The 24,939-nt window shown below is 36.8% G+C and overlaps 1 protein-coding gene across 3 annotated transcripts in view; it reads left to right on the top strand.

Moving 5' to 3' along the window:
• LOC116234502 (BEN domain-containing protein 5) overlaps positions 1-24,939 on the top strand; it is an 854,963-nt gene that overhangs the window by 325,459 nt on the left and 504,565 nt on the right. For all 3 annotated transcript variants that reach the window (XM_090146639.1, XM_090146640.1, XM_090146638.1), the window contains exon 5: positions 13,619-13,835. In XM_090146639.1, coding sequence (XP_090002765.1) covers positions 13,619-13,835 — 217 coding nt within the window. The remainder of the gene's footprint in view (positions 1-13,618; positions 13,836-24,939) is intronic.

Raw genomic sequence — 24,939 nt, 5'->3', positions numbered from 1 at the left:
ATGGAACTGTCACTTAAAAGTTGTGTTCGGATTTGGTTTTATTTAGTGTTACGAGCAAGTCTTGGCCTTTTACCCCATTCCCTTGAAAAAACGTTGATATCCTACAGTCAGCATGGGATGTACACAAAACATATCCTGGGCTCCATCAGAAGAGCAGTGGCCAGCAGGGACGGGGAGGTGGTTGTCCCTCTGTGCTCTGCCCTTGTGAGGCCGCATGTGGAATACTGTGTCCAGGTCTGGTGCTCTCAATACAAGAAACAGAGAGCTGTTGGAGTGGGTCCAGAGGAGGGTTACAATGTTGGTTAGAAGGCTGGAGCACCTCCTCTACAAAGACAGGCTGAGGAAGCTGGGCTTGTTCAGCCTGGAGAAAAGAAGGCTGTGGGATGACCTCATTGCAGCCTTTCAGTACATAAAGAGAGCCTACAAACAGGAGGGAAATCAACTCTTTGAAAGCGTAGATAACAGCAGGACAAAGTGGTGTTCAAGGCCAGACTGCATGGGTCCTTGGGCAGCCTGGTCTAGTATCAAATGTGGAGGTTGGTGGCCCTGTCTGTGTCTCATGATCCTTGAGGTCCCTTCCAACCTGGGCCATTCTGTGATTCTGTGGCCTATCAGTACACATTTTCCTTACAATGAATTTTTGTAGTAATTCATGGAATAGGAAATGATATCTACCTTCATGTCTTTTAATGATTAACCCTGTTTATAAACCTTATTTAAATCTGTGGCTTGTATTCAAAAGGATTGTCTGCTTAGAGCTAATCTAATGTACTACTGTAGGCAAAATGAGATTGAAGCAGTCTTACACAAACATTTCTATCCTTTCTTTAATAGTATGCTACATAATAGATTATTGCTTTCTTTTTTTAATTAAGTTCACGTGTATGTATTTTTCCCTATTACCTCAGTTATACTTTATTTTTTTCAATCTTACTTCAGTATTACATAGCTAAATTTGCCAATATTCCACCATAAGAATTAATACATATTGTGTATTTAATACCTCAGTACATTCTTGTAACATTTAACAAATAGGAAATTGTGACTGATATTTTGTGTAAACAGGGGTCAAACACGCTGGTGTATTAGTTGTAGAGTAAAAGCTTAAAACAAACTGACCATCATTGCTACTGCCTACTAATATTTCATTTGCAATATAGAACGATAAAGCTGATAGAGCTGATGGTAGGTTTTTTCACATCAGTTTATACTGAAGACTGGTATTTACAACTTGAAGTTACTCATGGTGTTCTTTGAGGTTATCAGTGCAGAAAATGTTGAAAAACACAGACTGTCCAAACATCTGAGGATGTTTTCTGTATTTCCTTTTCTTAATTTTATCATTACACACTGTAATGTAAGACTCTCTCGTGGAGTTATGCCTGGCCACTTTCTCCTTATCTGAAATCTTCAGGCATCACACATGGTTTTAGGAATATGTGGTTGTGGGCCTGGGCTAGAGCAGCTGAAGCATCTGCTTAGATAAACTCATTGATCAGGCTCTGGAAATACAAACATTTAAACAGCCATTTTAAGAGTAACCTCTCTGGAGCCTTACAGCGTGTACCAAGAAACCACTGTAGGCACGGTTTTTGCGTGTGCATATTTATTGCTTGGATCTCAAACTACCTGCCATAAATTGCCAAGCCTCTCCCCAGACTACGCTGAAAATGTGACTCAAAGAATATTTCAGTGGTAAAGGGGGGAAGGGTCTTCTGTCATTTAAACTGCATGCATTTCCCAAGAACACAGAAAAAAAACACTTTTGTTAGCAGAACACAAAGTTTCACACCGCACTGGTAATCACTGATTCGTATATTGTGAGTCAGGTTGCCTTTGCAGTTCATAACCATACTCTCATGACGTATCAGCTTCCTCACTACCTGTAGGCAGTGTGTGCATTCCTCTGCTTTGTTTTATAACACTGTAGAGAGGAAGGGACGTGCCTGGAATTGTCATAACCTTTAACAGTAAGAAAATGTGTAAAGTCTTTCAAGGCTAAATAAAACTTTATGTAATTTAACAAAATGGATCCTTTATCCCCTTTGCCTCCTCATCAAATCTACGTAGTATTGCAGAAGAGGTTAAGAAAGGTAATGCTCTTGTATTTTAAACAAACTCCGCAGGGTGAGTGGGACAGTACTTTAAAATATGCATAAGGCCTGCAGTTGCTCCATTTCGTGACAGTGTTCAGGTAGGGGAAAAGAAAACAACACAGATTTTTCCTCAAATGAGTATGAAAGAAGGGCTGTCAAGAAAAATGATGCTGGATCTATTATTGTGAAAAATTGGAGTGACCTGACTGATATTACACATATAGTTTGGAAAAACAAGATTAACGCAACACATACCATTTTTCATTTCATCCTGTCTTCAACACCAACCATTGCAGCATCTCATTTTTTAACTTGGTGTTTAGGATGAGAAATCCCATGTGTGTGCAATTGCTTCTGGCTGCCTGGTCCTTCCACTCCCAGCTTTCTGTCTGCTAACATCTTTCTATGTGTACTGTAAATAAGAAGTGACTGGGAGGGCAAGATACTTAGTCTCTTCTTAGATCAATACCACTCCATGGGTCAGCAACTAGGAATGCTTGAAAAGAGAGAAGGAGGGAATTGTGGTTATTTCCTCTGTAGACTGAGGCCAACACCTTTGCAGTGGGTTCAACTATATTACCTAGGAAAAGAACCTGATAAGGTTATTTCTGAACCAGTATCTGCTGACAGCAAGACCACTGTGAATAAGCTTGTGAAGAATTAAGTAAAAAGAAAAAAAAATTTTTTTTTCTTATCCAAATGAAGATTTTAATGTCTCAGTGGCCATCTGCATGTTTTTTTCCTGGAGGTGACATCAGAGGGGGAGAGGGGTTGGGGCCAAAATGGTGTGGAGTTGGTGGGCAGGATGTCTGTGAAGCCCTAGCTCTTGGTCTGTAAATCAAAGTACTGAAAGTTCTATTGCATGTGTGTTCACTTTCAACTTTGAAGAGAGAGCCTTCTTGTATTTACTGTTCCTCTTTTAGCTAAGAAAACTGAGACTTTTCATTCCAGGCTTTTTTTTTTTTTTTTTTCCCTTCTGTGTTTCATACAATGGCTCTGAGTGCTGTCTGCAAAACAAATGAATGAAGAACTTGAGCTCAAGTGTGGGTCTACAGATCATAATGCAGGTTTAGCCCTAGAAGAGCAGTTTTGGCATTGTTAGCAGTAGGCTTAATACTGGTGTGGAGAGAAAAAAAAAAAAAAAGAAAAAGAAAAGAAATATGGGCTTTTCCTGTAGGAGAAAAGGCAGTATGTTTGAAGATGGTTGTTCTGTGACAACATCAAGGATTGCGGATGTTCTTATGTTTTTGTAACAGAGGAAAGTGGGAAGATGGAGTATGAAGGAGATATTAGAGGAGAATGTAGAACAGAATTTTTGTGTAGATAGGCAAGATAGGTAGAATGGGGAAAAAATAAAAAGTTTGCAATGCTAAATTTATTTTTTTTTGCCCTCACATTGTCACATCTTTTATATGTTATAAAAATGATGTGCCTTCATTCAGAAATCAGGTGGTTCTACATCATAAATCAGCCTTTATAGCAAACTAGTTTTTGGAAGAACCTATCTTAGATTTGTTCTTTCCTGGGAATAAAGATGAGGAACTATCAGAGATTGAGAAGATGGGGCAAATTGATTAATTAAAAAGCAGTAAATCATCAGCCCCACATGATTTATGCATAAAAGAATTCTGAAGAAGCTTAGGAATGAATTAGCTGAACCGCTAACAAAGATATGCGCTCTCATTAAAACCAAGCTCTGTTCCAGAGAGTTGGCAAGTATCTGGGGTTTATCCTATATTTAGACCAGTAAGCATTACATCTGCACACTGCAAATGGTCGAAACAGGAATTTAAAAGGGAATAATAAAACACCTGGAAGATCACTGTGTGAGAGACTTTAATGAGAACAGCTTCAGCTAGAAAGAATCGTGTCTCGCTACACTGCTCAGAACTTGGTGGATGTGCCTGTAAAAAGAAATGGGCATGGCCATGCCTCATCAGACCACAAGTCCCTCTTGCCCAGCACTGTGCCTCAGACAGTGCCCTCTCTTAGCCACATGGGAAAGAATAAAGACTAAAAAGAGAATAAAGAGAATTAGATAACCCTTTTCTCTGTACTTGATTGACAGGAACAGTGACCCAGTTTTGGATTTACGGTGGTCACTGAGAGCATGCTGACATCATCCCTGTCCTGGGGACACCAGGACTGAGCTTTCTGGTGCTCAGTGAGAGAAGTTTTCCCTCTCACAAATAGGAATCAGATGACATAATAAAATGTTTACGTAAAGAGGAGAAAGGAGGAGTCTGACAAGGTAGATGCCCAAAGTAACAATAACCACTTTCTGAAATATAACTGTGACTATAGTCATCTTTTTCTAGCAGTAACAAGTACTAGTTCACCAGCTTGTTTTCACCTGCCTTCACTTACAGCTCAAGAACAGCTGGTATTGCCAGATAGTCAAGTGAAATGGATGTGCTAACTTGATGTGATGCATTTCTTTTTCAGCTTGTTTTTAATATTTGTTTTTAATAAACATTTTTTTTTTTTTTTTGCCTGAATTGATTCAGTTTGATAGATGGATAGAGTTTAGTTGATCTAGACTTCCCTACACTTTTTCTGTGTAAGGAAGTAACCCTTTCTAACAGAAATATAATTACAATACATGAAAAAAGAAAGTGTTTCTGGCTTGTCTATCAGTCTTTTCTGTTTATCTCTCTTTGATTCTATCAGATGCTGACATACCCTTTCCCCTGGGAATTCTGAGGAAGGTTTTCCTCACCTTCAGGTTTCAGCTACCGGGCTTATGGGGAGAGCTGCCTGATATAATGGATTTTGACTTTTTAAAAGCTTGTGACAAAGTCTGTCACAAGACACTGCTACAGAGGCTAAGTAGTCACATATGGTGACAGGGCAAGTATCGTCATAGATCAAGAAACGACAAGGAGACAAAAAGGCAGAGGGCTAAATGAGCAGTTTTCATCACCATAAAAGGCTAGCAGCTGCATTCCTTAAAGTTACCTACCAGGTCATACGCTAAATATATTTATTAATGATCTAGGGAGAGAGGTGAAGGATGGGATGTAACACTTAGAAATGATGCAATTACTTAAGTAATTTAACCCTGTAGCACACTGTTAAAAACTTCTGAGCGATCTAAAGAAATTACTCAAATCAAAGTTTAGTCCTGATAAATGAAAAGTTTGTGTGTGGAGGAGACCAAGCAAAATTCTTATCCTCTAACTGAAGGGGAAAAAAAACTGAATATTGCTGGTGGCAGTTCCATAACAGAAGCCATTTGAGATGCTGTTATGGTGGAAAAAGCGAACAGGGTGCTAGAAGGCGTAAGAAATGGGACATTAAAAATGAATTACTGAACTCAAGCTTCACTGCGTGGAGACAGAGGATAGGATAAAGCACAATATTATGGGTAAGTTTGCCATGCTAACAAAGTCTGATCCGTGGTGACAATTTCCTGTTTTCTTTTGTCTTTATCCTGTTCATACATCATCTACTCACAGTGATACTCTGATCCTTAACAGAAATAATATAGGTTGATATGGCTGTGGTTTCCAGAGGGCTTCAGAGCTTCCTAATGACAGCTCACTAACCACGATATTAGTGGTAAAAACCTGTTTCACATCCATTCTCCTTCCTTTGGTAGTTAGTTAAATGTTGCATCAAAATAAATTAACAATCTCAGCTTTGTATTTAGACTGAGAAATCGTCAACATTTTTAACGTGGATTTCAGAATTCAAATATTACTGAAATAATTCCTCAAGTTGAGGCTCTTAAGAGACTTATAAATTATTCTTGCATAGAAGAGAAGTCACCTGAGAGAAACCTAAATGAAGTTAACATAGATTTTAAAAATTATTCTTGCAGAAGAACAGGGAGTGGTGGGAATAGACGAGCAGATGGGAAAGAGAGAAGAAGAGAGAGAAGAAAAGGCTAATTAGGTAATTGAGGATAAGAGGCTATTAGAGATGACCCAGTGGTCTACTGGTAGTGCAGTCCAGGGACTTAAATTTGGGATTGAGGTTGATCCCTTGTTCCCAGGGCCACACATGCTCCAAACATTGCAGGGACTTGATTTTATAGCCTGTGTTATCCTGTAAATATGTGTTTTCCTGTCAATATAATCTGGAGGGGCTGTAAGTCAGAATGTAGTGGAAACAAGAAAAAATAAGGGGGTAAAATACTGAATTTGAGCATGAAGAGATTGAAATACTATGCTGATGGCTAAACTGTTCAGTGAAATTCTCCAGTATTCCTCTGAACTGAATGTCAGAGAAAAAAGTAATTGAAATAAATGTATTTTGAATAGGTTCTGAATGGGCATAAACTGTTGTTCACTGAGTAGCCTTTAAAAAAAAAAGTAAAAAAATTAGTGCATGTGATTCCCTCAAGAATATTTTTTTACAGATAGTGGAAAAGGGGAAGTCCGAAAAGGTCATTCGTTTCCAAGTCATTCCAGTAACCTGTTTCTGGCCAATTTGGAGCTGGCTTGCCTGAGGTGTACTGGTGTTGTCTTCTTCCTTCAGTTTTCCAACCTATTTTCATTTCTGGTCTTGCCAGTGATAAGTTTTCTTTTCCTTTTAATGTTCTCATTTCTCTTTGATGTTGGTATTGTCTTCTGAAACTGTCAGTAGACTTGTTCTTTTATGGCCAAACAGTCTGGTGTAGGTCATAGCTAGGACGAGCATTGCCATGTGGTTTTCAGATTTATATGCGGAGGTGGAGCATTTCTTGTCCTCACCTTTTCTAGTACAACATCATTCATGTTGACTTAAGTCTTTTAAATCTCTCCACTTCTTGAGCAGTATTTGTAGCTATTCTTTTTGAATTACTTCTGAAAGAGCTCGTTTTTCATTTTCACATTTCAAACTCTGAAACTGCAGTGGTACAGCATTCAGAGATGGTTTCTTCCCACTTTCCATACCTTATCAAGTACTTTTTTTTTTTTTTTTCCCTGCTATTTTGATCTCTTATTACTTATTTTAAATCTGTGTTTGTTTCTTTCTCACGAGCAGCATTCTGGGACAGAAACGCTAGCTCTTGCTTCTTTGGTTTGCACCTCTTCAAATGATTGTAGTGCATGTATGACTAATTCCACTAATGACTAATGTCCTTTTCTTGCTTAAATATTTTTGTGGAAAGTCAGCTTTTTTCCTTCTTCTTTTATAAGCACTGCATAGGGTTATTGCTATTGAGGCAGTACATGGCTGGAACACCTGTGGTCAGTAGGCAAATCATATTTCAACAGCAAAGAAATACCAGCACCATTCATTATCCCTGTGGTTTAAAACAGAGCTTCTGTAGAATAATTGTAGTATTTGAACCAGAGGAAAGTCTCTGCAGTGTGATCTTTAGCAACTGGACAGAATAAACAAAAGATGGAAGAGGGAGTGTATCTTTGGTTATAATGTAGGCAGCAGGGAGCAAAGAAGAATATCTGCTGTTTTGCCATTGGGAACCCCACTTGTACCTGCTTCTGGTAAAAGTTTTTGGATTTTGCTGGCAACTGACAGCTCCCCTAAGATATATTAAAATGTTTTCTCTGCAGAGAGCTCTGTGCCAAGTCTGGACCTCAGTGAGCAAATTTAGTATTTAGGGGGGGGATAGACCTGTAAGTGGTAGGCAACAGTGAAGAGAACCTCCAACAAAACCTTGTTAAGTTTTTGGAGACCCTGAAACAACAGCTCTGTCAGTGTTGCCCTGTCTTATGCGAAACTGTTTAAAAGAATCATTTGGTTATTTTTAAAAGATTATTACTTGCCAGGTCGTAATTTAGCAGCTATCTCATTTATAATGTTATGCTTGTTTTAGTGAGTCAAAGGGTGATTTCATTTTTGGCAGAGCCCAAGAACAGGTTTCAGCATTGCTGTATATCTCATGATGCTGATCTGCTAGCAGGGCTCACTTGCTGACCCTTCTGCACTGCTTCATTATGCTTCTCACAAGGTACACACTTTCCTCAGCCATTATTTGTCACTTATAAGAATAATGACTACAGCTATTTCCCTCTGGTTTTATGTAGAGTAGTTTCATTATTTTTTTTGTTACTGATATTATCGCGGGACCTAGAAGACTGGCCCATGGGCAGGGAAAAAGTTTCTGTGAGGTATTCCACAAACACAGGATAAAGGACATTTCCCACTGCTACATTCTATTTATTGTTTCTCTCTGCTGAATTTTACTTAGCACTGCACCGTGCTGAAGATACAGTTTTGTTAAAAACCTTTCTTAATAAGTTCCCCCAAATGTATTCAAGCGTGTATGAAATATGGGAAATTATTCTCACAACATTTTCTCACATGAATCTGTTTCTCAGATTTTGACTTTTGTATTCTAAATGATGCATTTACTACAAATGTTTAAAATGTTTTTTTTTTTAAAAAAAGTAGGTACTATTTTTCTTCTTCTTCTTCAAAAAAAAGCCTTCTTATTGTGGTCACTTATTTAATTCATTTTAAGAAAGAAGACAGTGAAATACTCAATGTTTTCCACTTGAAGTTATAAAGAATAAAGCTCACAAGCAATCAGGATCAGTTCATTATAATTTGAATTATGTCTTTATTGTCTTTATAGTGGTCACTTAATTATTTCAGTTAACTTTAACCCCTTGAATGCCATATGCTTAATGTCTAGATATCCTGGTTTCTATGAAAGCCATTGATTTACACAGTGTTTCAGTTTTTATGCCTAGGAAGAAGAAATTAGATATCTGCATAGGTGAAGAAGCTTGAGTAGGTGATGCAAGGTGATAAAAATATTCTGAGAATATTCTCCTAATATTAGCAAGAGTGAAAGCAGGACGTAATTCACAGTGTTTGAAACTGAGCTGTGCCAAAATTCATTCAGTTTTATGCAAAAAACATTTAACACCACCTGATATATTTAGTCACTCAAAGCTCTGTGAATCAAATACAAAATTCTGTGAAAGAAAAAAGAAATCTATAAACTTATTTTGTCACGAATTCACCAGAAATTCTGAAAATAGTTGGCTCCATTTGTCGACAACAATAAGCAAGAAGGAAGGTAATGGCTTACACCAACAGAGAAAGGACTTGTTAATGCCTGCAGTTTAAAAGGACTGTCTCCCAGAAGAGTTTGCAGTATGTTTTTGACTTCATATTTTCTCCAGAGTTGGTTGGATTTCTCACAGTTAATACAAGGGACATCTAGCTCCAAATGCTTTGTCTGGTATTTTGGGTGGAGCCAATAAGTTTATCGTAAGGTTAATACCTTAAGGTTATTTTCACAATCAGGATCAGGTTTTGTGTTTCGAATCTCTTTAAAATCTAGGCATAATTTCCTTTGAGGCAATGACTCAGCCCCACTCCTAAGAGTGATATAAGAAAGCTTGGAAATTTGTAGAATTATTAAGTTCTATCCCTATATCTGGAACTTGTTGGCAATTGAAGATGATCTCACATTATATCACCATAGCAAACACAGCATTGCAATCAGATTCACTTGAGCGTTTCCTTCCAAGTCCAAACATTGACATTGTCTTTTGGCCATTGATTTTTTACAGAACCTGCAGATTTTTGTCTTTCCTTCCAAGGTCATCATTTTACATGGAAGCCTACTGACTGGGATATGACTAACCCAGTCTTGTACAGTCAAGTAACTGAACAAATACTTCTTGAGTGCCATATTAAATAGTCTTTGGACTGTTCTTAATCTGCTCACTAAAGTCATTGGAAATTTTGCTAGGCAAGAACTCTCTTCTTTAGTCATGCAACATGGAGAAAATGACCCTCAAAAGGACTAAAAGGAAAAATCTTTAATAAACATCCCTAGTTGTTTAAAACCTAAAAAAAGGAACAGACACCATATTTCCCCCCATATTTGTTCTGCAACAACTTGATTAGCTCTCAGATTTCAAAAAGAAACAACAACAGTTAAAAAAAAAAAAAAAACAAACCATAAAATTTAGCTTTAAGCTCAAAATTCTAGATAAGAAATTGAATTAAGTTATATTCAGAATAGAAGTATTGTTAGGATATTGAGTTATGCATAATGCTTCTTACTGCCTACTGTAGTAGCAAAGGGTACAATTTTGGGGCCTTTGATGTTACCCAGGGATTTGACTCTGACCAAGGGCCTCAGTTTGCTGATAAACTAACAAATTTGATTTTATTGCACTCTGCCAAAGTGGGATTTATGTTCCGACTCCAGACAGCAATGAAGAAGGCGTGTAAGAAGAGACAGGCATGTGTACTTGCACACTTAGAGTAACAAATCTGCTGGGTTGGGACAGCTTCCTTGTCAGATAAGACCCAAGCAGTCTGAATTTGTTTCAAAACGATGTAAAATATTAAGCTTCATTTCTGTGAATGTATTTCTGAAGACAGACTGGAAATGACTTGCTTGCATGTTGTGCTCTGTGGCTGTACTTGGAATCGGGGTGGTTCTCCTTTAAATAACTGCTCAGAAGCGAGAAAATTCAGGCAGTTGTGTATCAATTAGCAGGGTGCATTTCTTCATGCGAGCTGCCTGGAAATGCAAAATGACAAATCTGAGTATTAAGCTTTCCGCTATCGTTTTGCTTTCCTACCTCTAACTACAAATCAACTTCATTGTGACTCACAGTGTAAGAAGTTGGTGCATTTCTGCAGATCCATGATAAGATATTTTCCTCTGGTAAGAAATGCAGTTACACTCAGGATCTGTCTCTGCCAGGCCTACATGCATTAGTATTCCACTGGCAGCTGCCTTTAGGTAGGAATATTGTTTTTGTCCATAACCAGAGGGAACAATCAGACTAAGCCGTTCTCCGGCTATAAACCAGCCAAAGTAATTGGGTTTAATTTTAATTTTTGTAATAGCTTTAAATTAATAGGAGCAGCTGCTGCCACAGTGTGTGGGTGTCCTTTTCCAGAAGGCATAGAACAAAAAAGGGAAAGAGTAAACAATAGTGCGTCTAGGACACAAAGGTTAATTCAAGAACTGAGCAATGTCTTTTCGTTATCAAAAACTCAGTTGGTCTCAGTATGTCTCTTTTCTTTCTTTTTCTCTCCCCCCCCCCTTTTTTTTTTTCCCTTTAATTCCCCGATAAGATCTCAATCTGATTAGGCTACCGTGTGTAAAGATGTGCTGTTGGTATCTAAACACTAACTCTCTTTTTCTATATGACTCACAAATAGATTAGCAGTGACAAAGTGCTAGGAGAGATAAAAATAGATTAGCAGTGACAGGACTACTATTATAATTATTTTTTGAAGATATCGCTTGAATTAAGAGTTTGGGCACTTCCTGCCCTGAGAGGGTGAATTTAAACCTAGGAACTGAGCATGCTTTCTGCTGTTGTGTCAGACACCAGATAGTGAAATGTCAATACCAGATGTCCTAGACATCAAGATTAGCCATAATAGCCAAATGCAGCCATAAAGTGATGTGTCAAAGTGGATAATAAAACAGATGCTTAGCTTCTATAATGAAGGAGAGAAGGAACGAAATATCAAAAGTGCCTTTAATACATTAACAAAGTTGTCTTCAACTTGCTTAAAAGTGGAAAGTTATTGAACCAAGGAGAACTACGTGTCATTTAAACATTAACTATCAGCAGATGAATTTCAATTAGTATTAGCCTTTCTAAAATCTTGACTTTCCTCCTATTGGTCTCATTTTACATGAATTTTTTATTGCATAAAGTGAGGCTTGTCCTTTATTATTTCTCCCATGCTAATTTTGAAACAAATAAAGTTCAACAACTCAGCAACACACTATTTAAACTTGCATTACGTTTTGAGGACTGGGAGCTAGAATACATTTACCCAGTGCCATATCATCTGCTTGATTTGAGATCAAATGAGGGATGTCCTATAGCACTCCGGAGTAAGGGTGAATGATAGAAATATGTTAAGATACTGGAGAAACCTATTAGGTTAGGGCACTGCATGCACACAGCTGGTGGCATTTTTCCCCTACTGCTACTTTAAAAAAAAAATGGAATAGTTTTTCCTTTTTTTCTATCTTTTGCATTTGTGGCTTAAAAATCATTTTCAGATGTTAATGATAAACAAACATCTTATTTAAAACAAAAAATGCTGAAGGAAATTCGTGAAGGACAGAAAGTTCAGGAACCAGACTAATAAAAGCAAATAAATTCTTATTTCAAGTCTAATTGACTGCTTCACTGGCTCTTTATTGTACTTTTTCAAGAACATCTCAACTCCTTTCTGTTTCTCTTTGTAGCTCCTGAGTCTTGCTGATCAGATTCCTTAACTGCTGCTCACTGGCAAGCGTACTTCTGCATAATGAGAGGCTTTTGTCCTCCATTCCATATTAGCAGTGAAAGGCCATAACTGATGCTCTGCAGTAGACCAGTTTCTCGGAACTATTACAAAGAGACGTATTACTGCTGCTGTCTGTAAATCTTATTACGTTTTCCCTCACCGTGATCCTAGTTTAGCTGAGATCTGTTCCAATCATTAGATGAGACCCGTTTATAATGTTATGTAATTGAATCAGTTAGAGTCTGTAGGACTGCAGTGTTTTGTTGCCAAACAGGACTGGTAAGTTAGTTACATCAAATTACAAGTACATGGCATGACTAGAGAATCTCCTGCCTAAATAAAGGTGGAAAGTCCATCTATCTAATGAAGAAGGGACACAAATAGAAATATTGAGCACTTCTGGTTTATAGAATTGGTGTTTGATGCACCTTTGAAACATTACTCATTTCCTTTGAGAAATTAAAGAATAACCGAAGTTGGGTGAAAGATGTCAGGCAGACATTTTTTATTCTTTAAACAGATACCAGCTTAATAGCAATGACGTAAATAAATGTCTGTACTGTAATTATTTACCATCATGTATATTATTTTTTATCATGTCAGCACTATAAGCCAGAACTCTCCAGGAGGGCAGCAATCCAATTTGGAACAGGACCAAACATCCTTTTCTCCTTCACTTTCTAATTTAGGACCAGGTTATTTTCCCAATCCATTTTTTTTTTGTTTGTTTGTTTGTTTCCCGATTTTGTTTTCCCTTAACAATTTATGTCTTCTTCAATTCATTGGCTAGGTGCTGATACATCCCCTGACTACTAAGACGGATAGCTCCTTTGTGTGTATATGTATATCATGCATATATTATACTACGTACTGTGTGTATATACTTGTACTGTAATTTCTTCACCAATTATGCCTTGCCTGTGCATTGATGAACCAGTTGTGTATCAAAAGGCCTTAGCCACCTTCCAGGCAGAGGTTTGGCTGGAAACTCTGTAGCACTATGAGTTTGCACAAACTTGATAGCAAAGGAACACACAACTCAGCTGCCTATGTATCTTCAGCACTTCTTGAGTTTGGTTTGTCTGACTGTGTGTAACTCTCTCCTGCTATATTGGCCTTACAAGCTCAGACCTGGCACAGCAGCCATGCCTAGCACAGGCCCGAGCTTGGAATTTGTGTGCATGAGTGCTCTGTAATGCAGGCTCTGGGATCTGTATTGTCTAAAATTAATTCACTTCATTTATACGACAGGAAATAGGAATCTCAGAAAGCATTTTAGTTCAGATTTCTTCTGAACATATATATGTTGATTTATATATGTTGTTTTTATTTTTTAGGCAAAGAATACCCTCCAAAAATGTGTATTACTATCGCTGTCCGGACCACAGGAAGAACTATGTCATGTCATTTGCTTTTTGCTTTGACCGTGAGAACGACACTTACCAATTTGCCTACTGCTACCCTTACACCTATACTCGCCTTCAGCACTATCTTGACAACTTACAGAGGAGGAACATGGACTACTTTTGCAGAGAACTGCTAGGACTCAGCGTGGTAAGTAACAGGCGTTTTTACCAACTAGCAAGGCTTCAGTATGGATGCTTCCCTTAAATGCTTACAGAGAATAATTCGTCATCCCTGCTAAGGTAGACATGCACACGTATTTGTTTTACTGTTGTCAGTGACACACAGAGTAGCTTTACTGACATGGTGAACTATAGACAAACGCTAATTTAATTTCATGTAAAATATTTCCTTTGTAATATGCAAGGCAGTGCTAAAATTCCCATGTAGGATCAATCGACCACTAAAGGAAGTAACTGAAGCAGCTTTCTTGAAGAAATGTGATTTTTTAGAGATTTCTATCTATTTGTCTTTATGGAAAAAGCTTTTCTATTCAGAAGGAAATAAGCATCTTTTGAACAAGAATATAGCTTTTCCTGGTAAAGTAGTGCAAAACATTTTAAAAGCAACTTATTTTATTTAGTTTGAAGAATGTCTGCTTTGGTAAATTCAACTGAAAGGAGTTTAGTGCTCTCAATATATAGACTGTAGTGGCCACACGAAGATGAAATATGACAGTTCTGGTGGAGGAACAAGGTTTAATGTTAAGGCAGAACATAATTCGCTACAACCTGAAATGTTTCCTGTCCTGAAGATTTGGAAATCATGAATCGGCTACTGCCATATCAATTCAGAAATCATCAGATTAAGAAAAGAAATTGCTGATTTTTTTTTTCCCTTTTGTTTTCTCAGGCATGATAGTGCACGTGTTCCACAGTCTTAATCTTTTTTCTGAGATTTGATTTGGTCCAAACTTATATGAGTGTGTCAGAAAACAAAAGCTGCAGTTTTTTTGAAGGCTGCTGGTTATGGCAGCTCAGGCTTTAAAAAGAATCCCAGCATATATTGTGAAAATAAGAAGAAAATCATATGAATAACCTGCTCTGGAATAAAGAACTGGTTTCCACCATTAGGTCAGACCATTGAGTTCTTTGCATGGCATAAAACTCATTCAATCTACAGAGAAGAACAAAACCAAAATTCACAAAAAAATTTTGTTCTTAACCCTTTTGTCTGTTAGGCACAGGTTTTGCTCTAAAGAGGACTGTTACATATCTCTGAACTGACATTAATGATTAATCATTCCAATTAGGAGGACAAACAATTACAAAGGCATGAGGAATTTTTTTTTTAATTAAAAAAAAAAAGTAGTAAAATCTTCAGAGGGCGAGAGGAAGGAGTGCTATCATTTTAATGTGTGTAGGGTTTTACTCATTAATCTTAGGGGACAGAGCTATCATTAATTCTATAATGAAACCAAATTTGTTTCCTTTCACTCTGAAAATAGTATATAAACAGTCACATTTGCATATTCATCAGAACCCTGATCTGACTGATTAAAACACTGAGATAGAAAGATTTGTCTTTTATCTGCATTTTGACAGACAGAGCTAAACTCTTAAATCGTGTTAACATTGTGTTGCCAGTAGTTGCTAAACATTATTTTTCATATTTCAGCAAACTAAACAAACAGATGCCGTTCAAAACGTGGCAGGAAATGTGCTGTGTACAAGTCCTGATTTTCTATCTATATGTACACACACAGTATGTTTTTCAGAAATTGATATGGTAACATTTTGCAGCTCACCATGCTGATATGTATAAAAAGCTTCTGAATCAGGCTCGTGCTGTAAACTTTGTAAGTAACATTACAATCTCAGAGCATTTCTGGCTTTTCTCCACACACAACTGTCCTAGAACAGCTTGGTAATTTAATGTCTTTGCTGAGCTTGAATAGACAATTTCCATAAGTTCTCTGCGAGTTAAATATTTTAACATAGAGCTTTGTTGCTATCATACATCTTTAAATGGTGAAAAACAGCATCCTTCAGTCTTCACTGCACAGTACTTCATCAAAGCAGAAGCTGGCTGTACTTTAGAGAATTGCGTGCCATATAGGATAGATTTAGAGCTGAAAAAGAGAGCTCCATCCCCGCGCTGGCCTCTTACATAAGATAAGAGGAATCAGATTGGCATAACGAGGCCCTTAAAAGCTCTATTCCTGGCGAAGGGACGATACCCCTGGTAGCACATGGTGGAAGGAAACGTAAAGATGCCTTCTGAGGACAAACTCTGAAGTCCTCCTGCTGGGTGTGGGACTGAATCATGATAGCATGTTTGGGGAAGGCTGTTGCGTATCTGCTGAATGCCATACAGCCACTAATGCCTTTTGTTTGTTCCAGCTGATTTTACAGCTCGCTTCATTAATTTAGGGTTGTGAGGATGGAGAATGGTTTGGAACAATTTAAGTTCTCCTGGATTATGAAGTTTTGATCTGTGCCTCTTGTAGACAACAGAATCTTGCCACAGGTCTATGTGGTTATTTTTTTCTTTGTAGTGGAACAGTGAAATGCTAGTCACAAGAAACCGTGCTCAGATGATTGCTCCTGAAGGCTTTCTGAGTGCACATTTTCCTGCATGTAATGTTTTCAAGGCAATCTAATTTCTAATCTAATTTCATATTTTCTCTAAAGAAAGTACTATGCCTCCATTAACTCCTTAAATGCTTTCACTAATTCTATGAAAATTGAAAGTGAAATATCAGTGTGGGACATGTAATTGTCATTAGGATGCAGAATGGCAAAGTGGTTCAGAGCCAAATGGCAAAGATTCCCATTGCCAGTGTGAATGGATAACTTAGCTGTTCTGCTTCTGACCTTTTAATGTTTAAATGCTTTACTTCAGAGAGCTATCCCACATTCTGGATGTGCCAAATGATCTCGAAAATAGTCTCCCCTGCAAGCTAACTGTGATGGCCACCCAGGTGTCATTTAAACTGCTGTTTTCATTTTGCCATTGTTGCCTGTAGATAACTTCAGACTTTGTATGGATTGTCCCAGCAGATCATACGTTCAAAATCTGTAAGCATTTGAAAAAGATGGTGCAGTTGTTTTCTGTGCACATTATGAATGAGTCTGTCATCTTGGCAGATATTAGGCAATTCTGTACAGCATATTATAATGAAAAATAATTCATTATTTTATTTGAAAATATAAACACAAGCTCAATTTCTGCTACTTATATAATCTGTATGTGAAGCGTTACAAACAGTACCACAGACTTGGCAAAGCAAAGCACTTGAGTATCATTGTTTAGAGATGGTGATCTAAGTTAACTGCACATACTTGAAGTGTGTGGACGATTGATGAGACCTGTACCTCTACTAGCATTACGCTATCACACATACTAAATTAAATAAGTATTGGTGAGACTGGCTCCTGCAAATTGCAACTGGCTTGGCGATATTTTTATTGCTCACTTCAAAAACAGAAAAGATTAATTGTTGACAGATACTTCCTTTCACCCCGTTAGGCAATGGTTCTACCAAATTATGCTTGAGGAGTATTGCAACTGCACATAAAAACCGCGGGCCTCGAAGGGATTTCCACAGAGCACAAGCACTAGTATGTGGAATTCTGTTAAATTAAATATTAAACATACATATTTTAAAACAAGAAGGCAATATGTCTAATGCAGAGCCCTGTAAGTGAGCCAGTCTCTAAAGTCAGACTTGAGATACTGAGTGAAACAGATTGGAGCACAAGGTGCTTCATTCTGATGCTCTACCACTTCTGTGTATGCTTTTAATTTACGTAAGTTACTTCTTATGGTGGTATCAGAGTGAATCAGAATCAGGCCCCGAGACTGTAAACCTGCACAGCCGATGGCATGTTGTTGGTTCGTTGATCAAATACCCCTTATTTGATGTCTAAACTACTGGGTACCTCAGTAAAAATAGCTAATCAGTTCTACTGATATCTACTGGTCCATTTTTAACTGCTCAGTTATGACTGTTTTAAAGCATGAAGCAAAGAAAATAGACAATTTTTCTAAGGTTAAATTTCCCATTTCTGTGTACAGCGTTAGGTTATGTAATAATGGTTCTATAAAAGAAAACTATAGTTTTCATCTTAAAAAAAAAAAAAATAGAAGTCATAGGTTTCAGTGTGATGTATCATGCCTTGGAAATCATGTTGGTATCATATTCTGTACTTTTCAATGGACCTGACTGCAACTAGGTTGAAATGTCATCTAAATACAATTTGTGGTAATTTACTTGGTCTGCAATAGGACACAGAAGTAATGCTAAAAAAAAAAATAAATCCCCAAACCATAAAACTAGCTTCTCATTTATCTGGAATGTGAAAGTTCACCCACACGTATGTTTAGGGCACATACTCTTTAATCAGTTATGTATCTATGTATACATATAGTTCTGCTTTTCCCGTATTATTCATAATATGGATGTTATCCCAAAACTATAAATGAGGTTCTATATGTTTCTACAAATATTTTCTTAGCTGGGTTTGAGTATTAGCAGAAGTAGAGTTGGGCCTAAAGGTAACACCAACACTTTTGGAATTAAAACATGATCAGTAATGTACAATATCACAGTGTGCAAACAGCAATCACAGAATCACAGAGGTTGGAAGATACCTTTGGCGATCAATGAGGCCAACCCCATAAAAAGAAAATGCAGAGCCTTGGTGTCATCCTTTGGTATATGATCCCTGCGCTCTGTGAGTGCATAACCACTAGGCCAAATAACGTGAAAAGTAACAAGGAATTTTCCATACATATATTCACTTTTAAGGAAAATTTCTTAAAATTTAAAGGAAATTCTGGGAGATAAACTAGCTAGTGAGATTTACAGACAAGGAAAGGCAGACAAAACTGTTAGTCTTGCAAGTTAAGATCTTGCAATACTGAGAAACTTTACCACATATATAAGCTGGTTAAGTCTTAAATTTTAGAAAGAATAATGTATTCTATCTTAAAATCATTTCTAGAAAGATTCACATATATTGTTGTTAATGTAACTCTAAGTAACAAATCTTAGAATTATAGAGTATCATGAGTTGAAAGGGATCCACACAGATCATGGAATCCAACTCCTGGCTCCATGGAGGACCACCCAAAATTCAAACCCTATGTTGAAAGAGGTATCCAAATGCTTCTTGAACTCCAGCAGCTTGGGCCATGCCCTCTGCCTTAGGGAACTCTTCCATGCCTACTCCCTCTTTTCCAGCACAGCATTAAGCAATAATTACCATGTATAGTGATACCGAATGTACTCGCATGTAGAGGAAATTGTGCTACATGGTACTGTTAGCTGTGTTTGCCCAGTAACCCTTTACTGTGTTGATTCCACTGGGATTCTGACTGTGTTCTAGTTGGCTTCTATTTAGATCTCCAGTGTAGTTGTTGTGTAATGTATGTGTGAGGACAGAGTTATATTTTAATGTATATTCTTCATCTGTAGACCCTGAAAATTGTTAGCCTGGCTGACATTAACTGTAGGTTTGAGTTCTTGGGACTGAAGGCTTATTTAACAGTGTTAGAGTCTGCTTAGGCAAAAGGATTTGAATTTATCCCTTTTAATTTAACCAAAGAAAGAACTATATATTGATTTAGCTTTATGGTAAATACAGAATGTAAATATAATGTATTAAAATCTAATTACTTTAGGCAAAGTCTTGTTCATATAATTTGTGTAAGCTGAATATTATGATTCTAATGCAGAAAAACACATAAACACAGAAATAAACGTAAGCCTGTTAAATAGTCCTGGTGAAGTCATTGGCATAGTTCCAATCAAATCACATATGTCTAGAAGGGCCTTTACATTCAAGGTCAAAGCAATCAACACTTTGCAAGATAAAGACTCAGTGCCCTAATGTATAGCCATTATCTTGCACTAGCACTATAACAACAGGAGTAAAGGAAAAAAAAAATCCTAGACTTTGAGCAAAGAATCTCAGTGTTCCTGGCCAAGCATACTTCTTACAAAGTAACAAGGAATAATGATGTTTTCAGTCTGGTATGAATGTAAATGAAACTGGTTATTAGTTGATTTATATTTCAGTTCCTGTAAAATGATTGCTTCAGTAAGCTCCCAAAGGCTTGCTTATCTAACATTTCACCTTTGCCTACTGTACACTGAAGCTGAGAGCTGAATTAGAGAGCTGGTACTAGGATATGAAAAGAATTTGCTTCCTGTCATTGGTAACCAATGTCTAGTGGTTTTGTTCACTCCTTGTAGTGCAATAATAAAACAAATTTACAGTGAGATAGAAGTGGTTTCAAATAACTTCCTAATATTATAAATTTCCCACTGGACTAAATTTTAAGACTTGTGAGCCAGTTACTCTCCCTTTTAAAATAACAAATAAACCATTCAATAACAAGCAACCAAAATATCTGTCATGTTCAGTCAGGATGTGAGTTTTCTGCAAACCTTCCTGCATGTACTCTTCAGATTCATCATCTCTCTTATAATGGAATATACCTAATAGATAATACTCAACAAATAAAAGGAAGTCTCAGATTTGATTTAAGGAAGCGCTTGTCTGCTACCTTATATTTGGATGTTTCATCACTCATTCACATCTGGTTGGATAAACTGGTTCAGGTAATGTATTCTGCAGCCCTTTTTGCAGCTTGCTGTAAATATGCTGAATGCCCAATTGTAAAGAGAAGTCCTTTTTGTAATGTATCTGTCAGGTACTCACTTGAGGCCTTCTGCATAAGAGATGAGTGCCAATTCTGTAGCTCTTTATCCCTGCCTTGTAAGTATTCAGTAATACTCTATCCTGGTTGTCCTTAAGCCTTGAATGCTGAAAGATGGCTCTAAAAAACACTTCAGTTTGTGTGTCAAAAGGAAACCTGCATTATATCTTTATACCACATAGGAATGAAAAAATAAATGTATAATAAGAATAAGAAAATATTTTAATGCAGATGAAGGAAGTGTAGTTCCTGTGGTCCAAACTGCCTGATTGTGCCCTTACTGTTGACACTAAATATTTGAATATATATACTTGAAGAAATAATAAGGCTTGCCACTACCTACTACAATTATAGAAAGCACAGTGGACAATGCTGTGTATAGCTTGAGGTCCATTTTTATTTGCAGTGTGGATTTAGTGGCCCTTTTTAATCAAAGGATAGTGCGATGAATAAGTACATCAAGATTTCATGTAAGAGAGGCTGCTGTCACCTTTATTTTAAGACATCAGATTATATTCATATATATTTTATGTTAGGAGATCATAATAGTTCCAAGGAAAAAAAAGAATGTATTTCTAGGAAATGCTAGTTACTTTTGAGGTGTTGTTATTACTCAGAAATATTGAAAGCAATATTTATCTTTGTTTTGAAGACAAAATAAAGTACAAATAACATGAGGAGACAGAAGAGTTTCAGTGTAAAATAGTAGGTACTTAACTGTAAGCTGGTGTGTTTTGTTGTTGATAATTTTTTTTTTTTTCATTTCTTAGGAAATATAAGGTACAATTTAAAGCATTTTAAATGCTCCTCAAAAGATATCTTATGTAGCAACCAATTATATTGATATGTGAAAATAACTGTGTTCTCTGATAAAGATCCTCTTATTCATGCTTTCAAACAGCAGCTGAGCACCATACTGTGGCAGCAGAGAACAGTCTCAGAATTGAACACACATTGAAAAGGTCTCAGTTGCGTGACACTTTCTATGAAAAAGAACATCATTCTTAGGCCCAGTCCAAAGTTTTCACTCAAAATTCTTAGAATGATGGACATACGTTTTTAGAGAAAGTTTGTTTTTACAACCTTATCTGATGTTAATTTTGTCTGATGATAAACATGTACTGTGGATGAAGACAAAGGAGGCATTTAATCAATTTCAGGAATTTACATAAGTACTCATTTAAAAAAAAAGTTTCAGAAAATATTTCATCGATCTGATGGAAGTGTCATTGCAGCCATCTTGTAATGAGACTACTACAGAAACTGGAATTAAATAGAAGCCGTACATGATAAAGACTTTGATATTAATTATCCTAGTTTATCCATAGTAAACAGAATTAATTTAAAAGGAATTTCTCTTCAGAATAGATCATTGTGGTCAGTACTATGGATAGTACAACTGATTTGTCTCCTCAGGGCAAACAGAGTTTGGCATACAGATTTGGAAATATGAAAATACGAACTCGGTCTTTCAGATGTTTTGACAGAAGAAAGATAATGAAGTGAAACTCTTGATAGTTACATACCAAAAGGAAATCTAATGTTTTGGAAACCAGGCTCCATTTATAACTGCAGAGCTCTTCAAAGTGTTGTCCTCAGCATGCAAGAAGATATTTAGAAATTGAATCTGTTATTTTGCACGGTTCATGTGACCCAAAACCTCAAGTCTGTTTTTCTTATTTGCCTTCTGAGAATGAAAAATGACAGCTAAGGTGTTATGTCCAATGGAGAATTTATAGGAATGTCAGAGATGACCGATTAAGGGCACTTTTATAGATTAACAGATGAGGGCTAAAACAGAGATTGGTGGTGATGTGTTGGAAAAATAGGAGGAATTCTGGCACTGCAGTAAGATGCATCAAGATTTGTCTAAGACCTGGACATTGATATTAATCCAAACTATGAATATTTCAAAATCTGAAGGGTAATGGTCAGAGAAGACCAGCATTACTGCTCAAAGGCATTGAATCTTTGCCTACAGTGAGTGGAAATGAGTTAGTTTCATATTGCCCTGTAGTCTGTCTTCATCCCTACATATTAAGGGAAATTGTCTAGATCTTTACTATGCCTCAGGCAATTAAGTTACCAACATAAAGTACTTTGGTGTCTTTTGCTTGAGGACCATTTGTTCTTTCAGGAATTAATGGTATTGTGTGGTCCCAGAGAATCTGTAAGTTTTTTTTTTAAATATGTGATTGAAGTGTTTTCTTTACCTTAACGAAGAATCCAGACAGTATGTATTCTCACCCTCAAGAGAACAAACAGCTCAGCATGTGAACTAAAGAAAGAAGAATGTATGTTTCAAAGGAATGATTTTCAGCTGTTGTCTTCATCCTTACAAGATACTCTGGCAGCACCACATTTGTCTTCATCTCTAGCTGATTTTGAAATCCTTCACAGCTTTAGAAATAAAACTGCACATATCCTCTAGATTTCTTGTGTAGAACTAGATAAGATTTTTTAACAGCAGATATCACAGCAGAGCTTCCACTGCAGTCCTCCAGTAAATTAGACTTGGGTGCACACAGACCAAATAACTTTATAGGCTTATACTGCACAGACGTGTAGAAAGATATTATGTTCCATGTGATCAAACAGAATTCCTATATGTCCTATCTTGGCTGAAATTCCAATTAGCCATAGCAACCAATGAGGGAAATATGCAGCAACATAAAACATCTAATTCAGTGCTGACAGAGAGGTGGGATGTATTGATCTGTTTGGCAGAAAACTTCATTTTTTCTTCATTCCTATAATTCAGATTTTCTCATTACTGGACACAGATGGCAAAATATAATTTTATTAACTATAACCATTTGTTTTGCAGTTCATCAATTAAATTCCAAAGAGTACAGAGACTAGTTTATGCTAGCTATTAACAAAAACAAGTTAGTATCTAGAGCTATAATAGAAATGGTGATAGATGTTGCATACTATACTTCAAGATCATTTGTTGCTATGACAGTAATGAAGTAAAATGTGACAGGGTCTCTGGAATCTCAGATTTTTCATGTTCCCAGAGAGTTAGAGATTAAAAAAAAAAACAACAAACCTTTTCTCTCAGAGAGCTGAACTTCATTCCTTCAAAACTACAATTGATATTTGTATGTTACAAAATACATAGTGTACTCTCTTCATATTAGAAAGTTAAATCAGAAAAGAAGGGAAAATGATAGTTTGTAATTATCCTGAATAACAACCATCTCTACTCTTAACATCAGTATGAAACACCAAATTAATATCAAGTGAAGTAAACTGAAAAATCCAAAATTTCCAGAAGCACACTTTTGCAGGAGTGAATGAGGAGTGCATTTCAAAATCTTTTCCTGATCTCATTTATTGTTTGCTTTATTTTTCTACTAAGATATTCATCTTTTTGGCTTTGTTTTGTGTTTAACGTCCCAAGCGCTACAAGTGTGAGGATGTAGGATAGCCTATACAGTAACAGCAGCACAGACTGTATATGCTGTTGGAAAACATTATTTATACGTGTCCTTGATAGAATGTACAATTCATATCATTTGGCTTCTCAGGAATTACTACAGGGATGCTTACTAGAAATTACAATGGTATTAGATCTTAAAATGTTTTCTTTTTTGACTCAAAAATCCCCCATAATAATTACGATGTAATGACTGTAGTCTACTGCAAAGAAAAAGATATGATAGTAAACCCCTAGCAAACCTCTGGAACTGATCATACATCATCAGATCTCCCTGGCCACACTTATCAGTGTAACGCTGATGGCAGATGTATTTCACCAGTGATTATGAATAGAAATCCTTACAGCAGATTCATACTATATTCTGTGTGCTGGGACTACCCATCTGTACCCCTCTTTGCAGCCAACAAGAATACTAAATTTTGCAGTTTTGTTCCAGGGACAGTGTGAGTCAAATCTCTCTAGGAGAGACCTTCAACTTTACATCAATTGGGTAAGCTGATTTTGTGTTGTTTACTGCCAATGATCCCGAATGCCAAAGATGTAAAACAGTTTGCCCATAAACAGATAATGTATAGCCAAGTCTTTTTTTTTTTTTCAGATGTCCATTTTATCTTATTCTAACATGGACATTGTTTCATGCCAATCGTATTCTTTTGCATCCTAGACCACTGCATATGAATGTATCCTGGTTTCAGGAAGTCATGTTCATGACGAGTTTAAACATGCTATCTAATAATAAACCAGAATCTACTAGAATAGCATGAATTTCTGTAAGGGAAATTTATTATGCGATAATTTTAACTTTTCCTGTCTACCAGTCAGTACTATTGGAGTTATTTATTGCTGCTAACTTTTGAAAAGCTCTCCTTTATCCCCTTCATTGTTTTCAAATCTATATAGCACCTAAAAGTGCCACAGTCAAATCATAATTCATGATATTGCTGTCAGTTTCCATAAAATTTGTCGAAGGCCTTTGAAGTTCTTTCCACTAATACCAAATCTACCTCCATTATTTCTTTCATTTCCCATGACACCTACACTGCAGCAATGGTCACAGTCTCATTACTCCCTCTGCATCAATGTTGCCTTCTTTTTGAGTGCAATGTCTGTTACAGAGGCAGTGATGCAAGGAGAGCTGAT

Source organism: Phasianus colchicus, chromosome 9 (assembly GCF_987193195.1).
Source record: "Phasianus colchicus chromosome 9, bPhaCol1.hap1.1, whole genome shotgun sequence".
Lineage (NCBI taxonomy): Eukaryota > Metazoa > Chordata > Aves > Galliformes > Phasianidae > Phasianus > Phasianus colchicus.
Note: the sequence above shows the minus strand (reverse complement) of the source record. Positions and strands in the feature narration are given on the sequence as shown.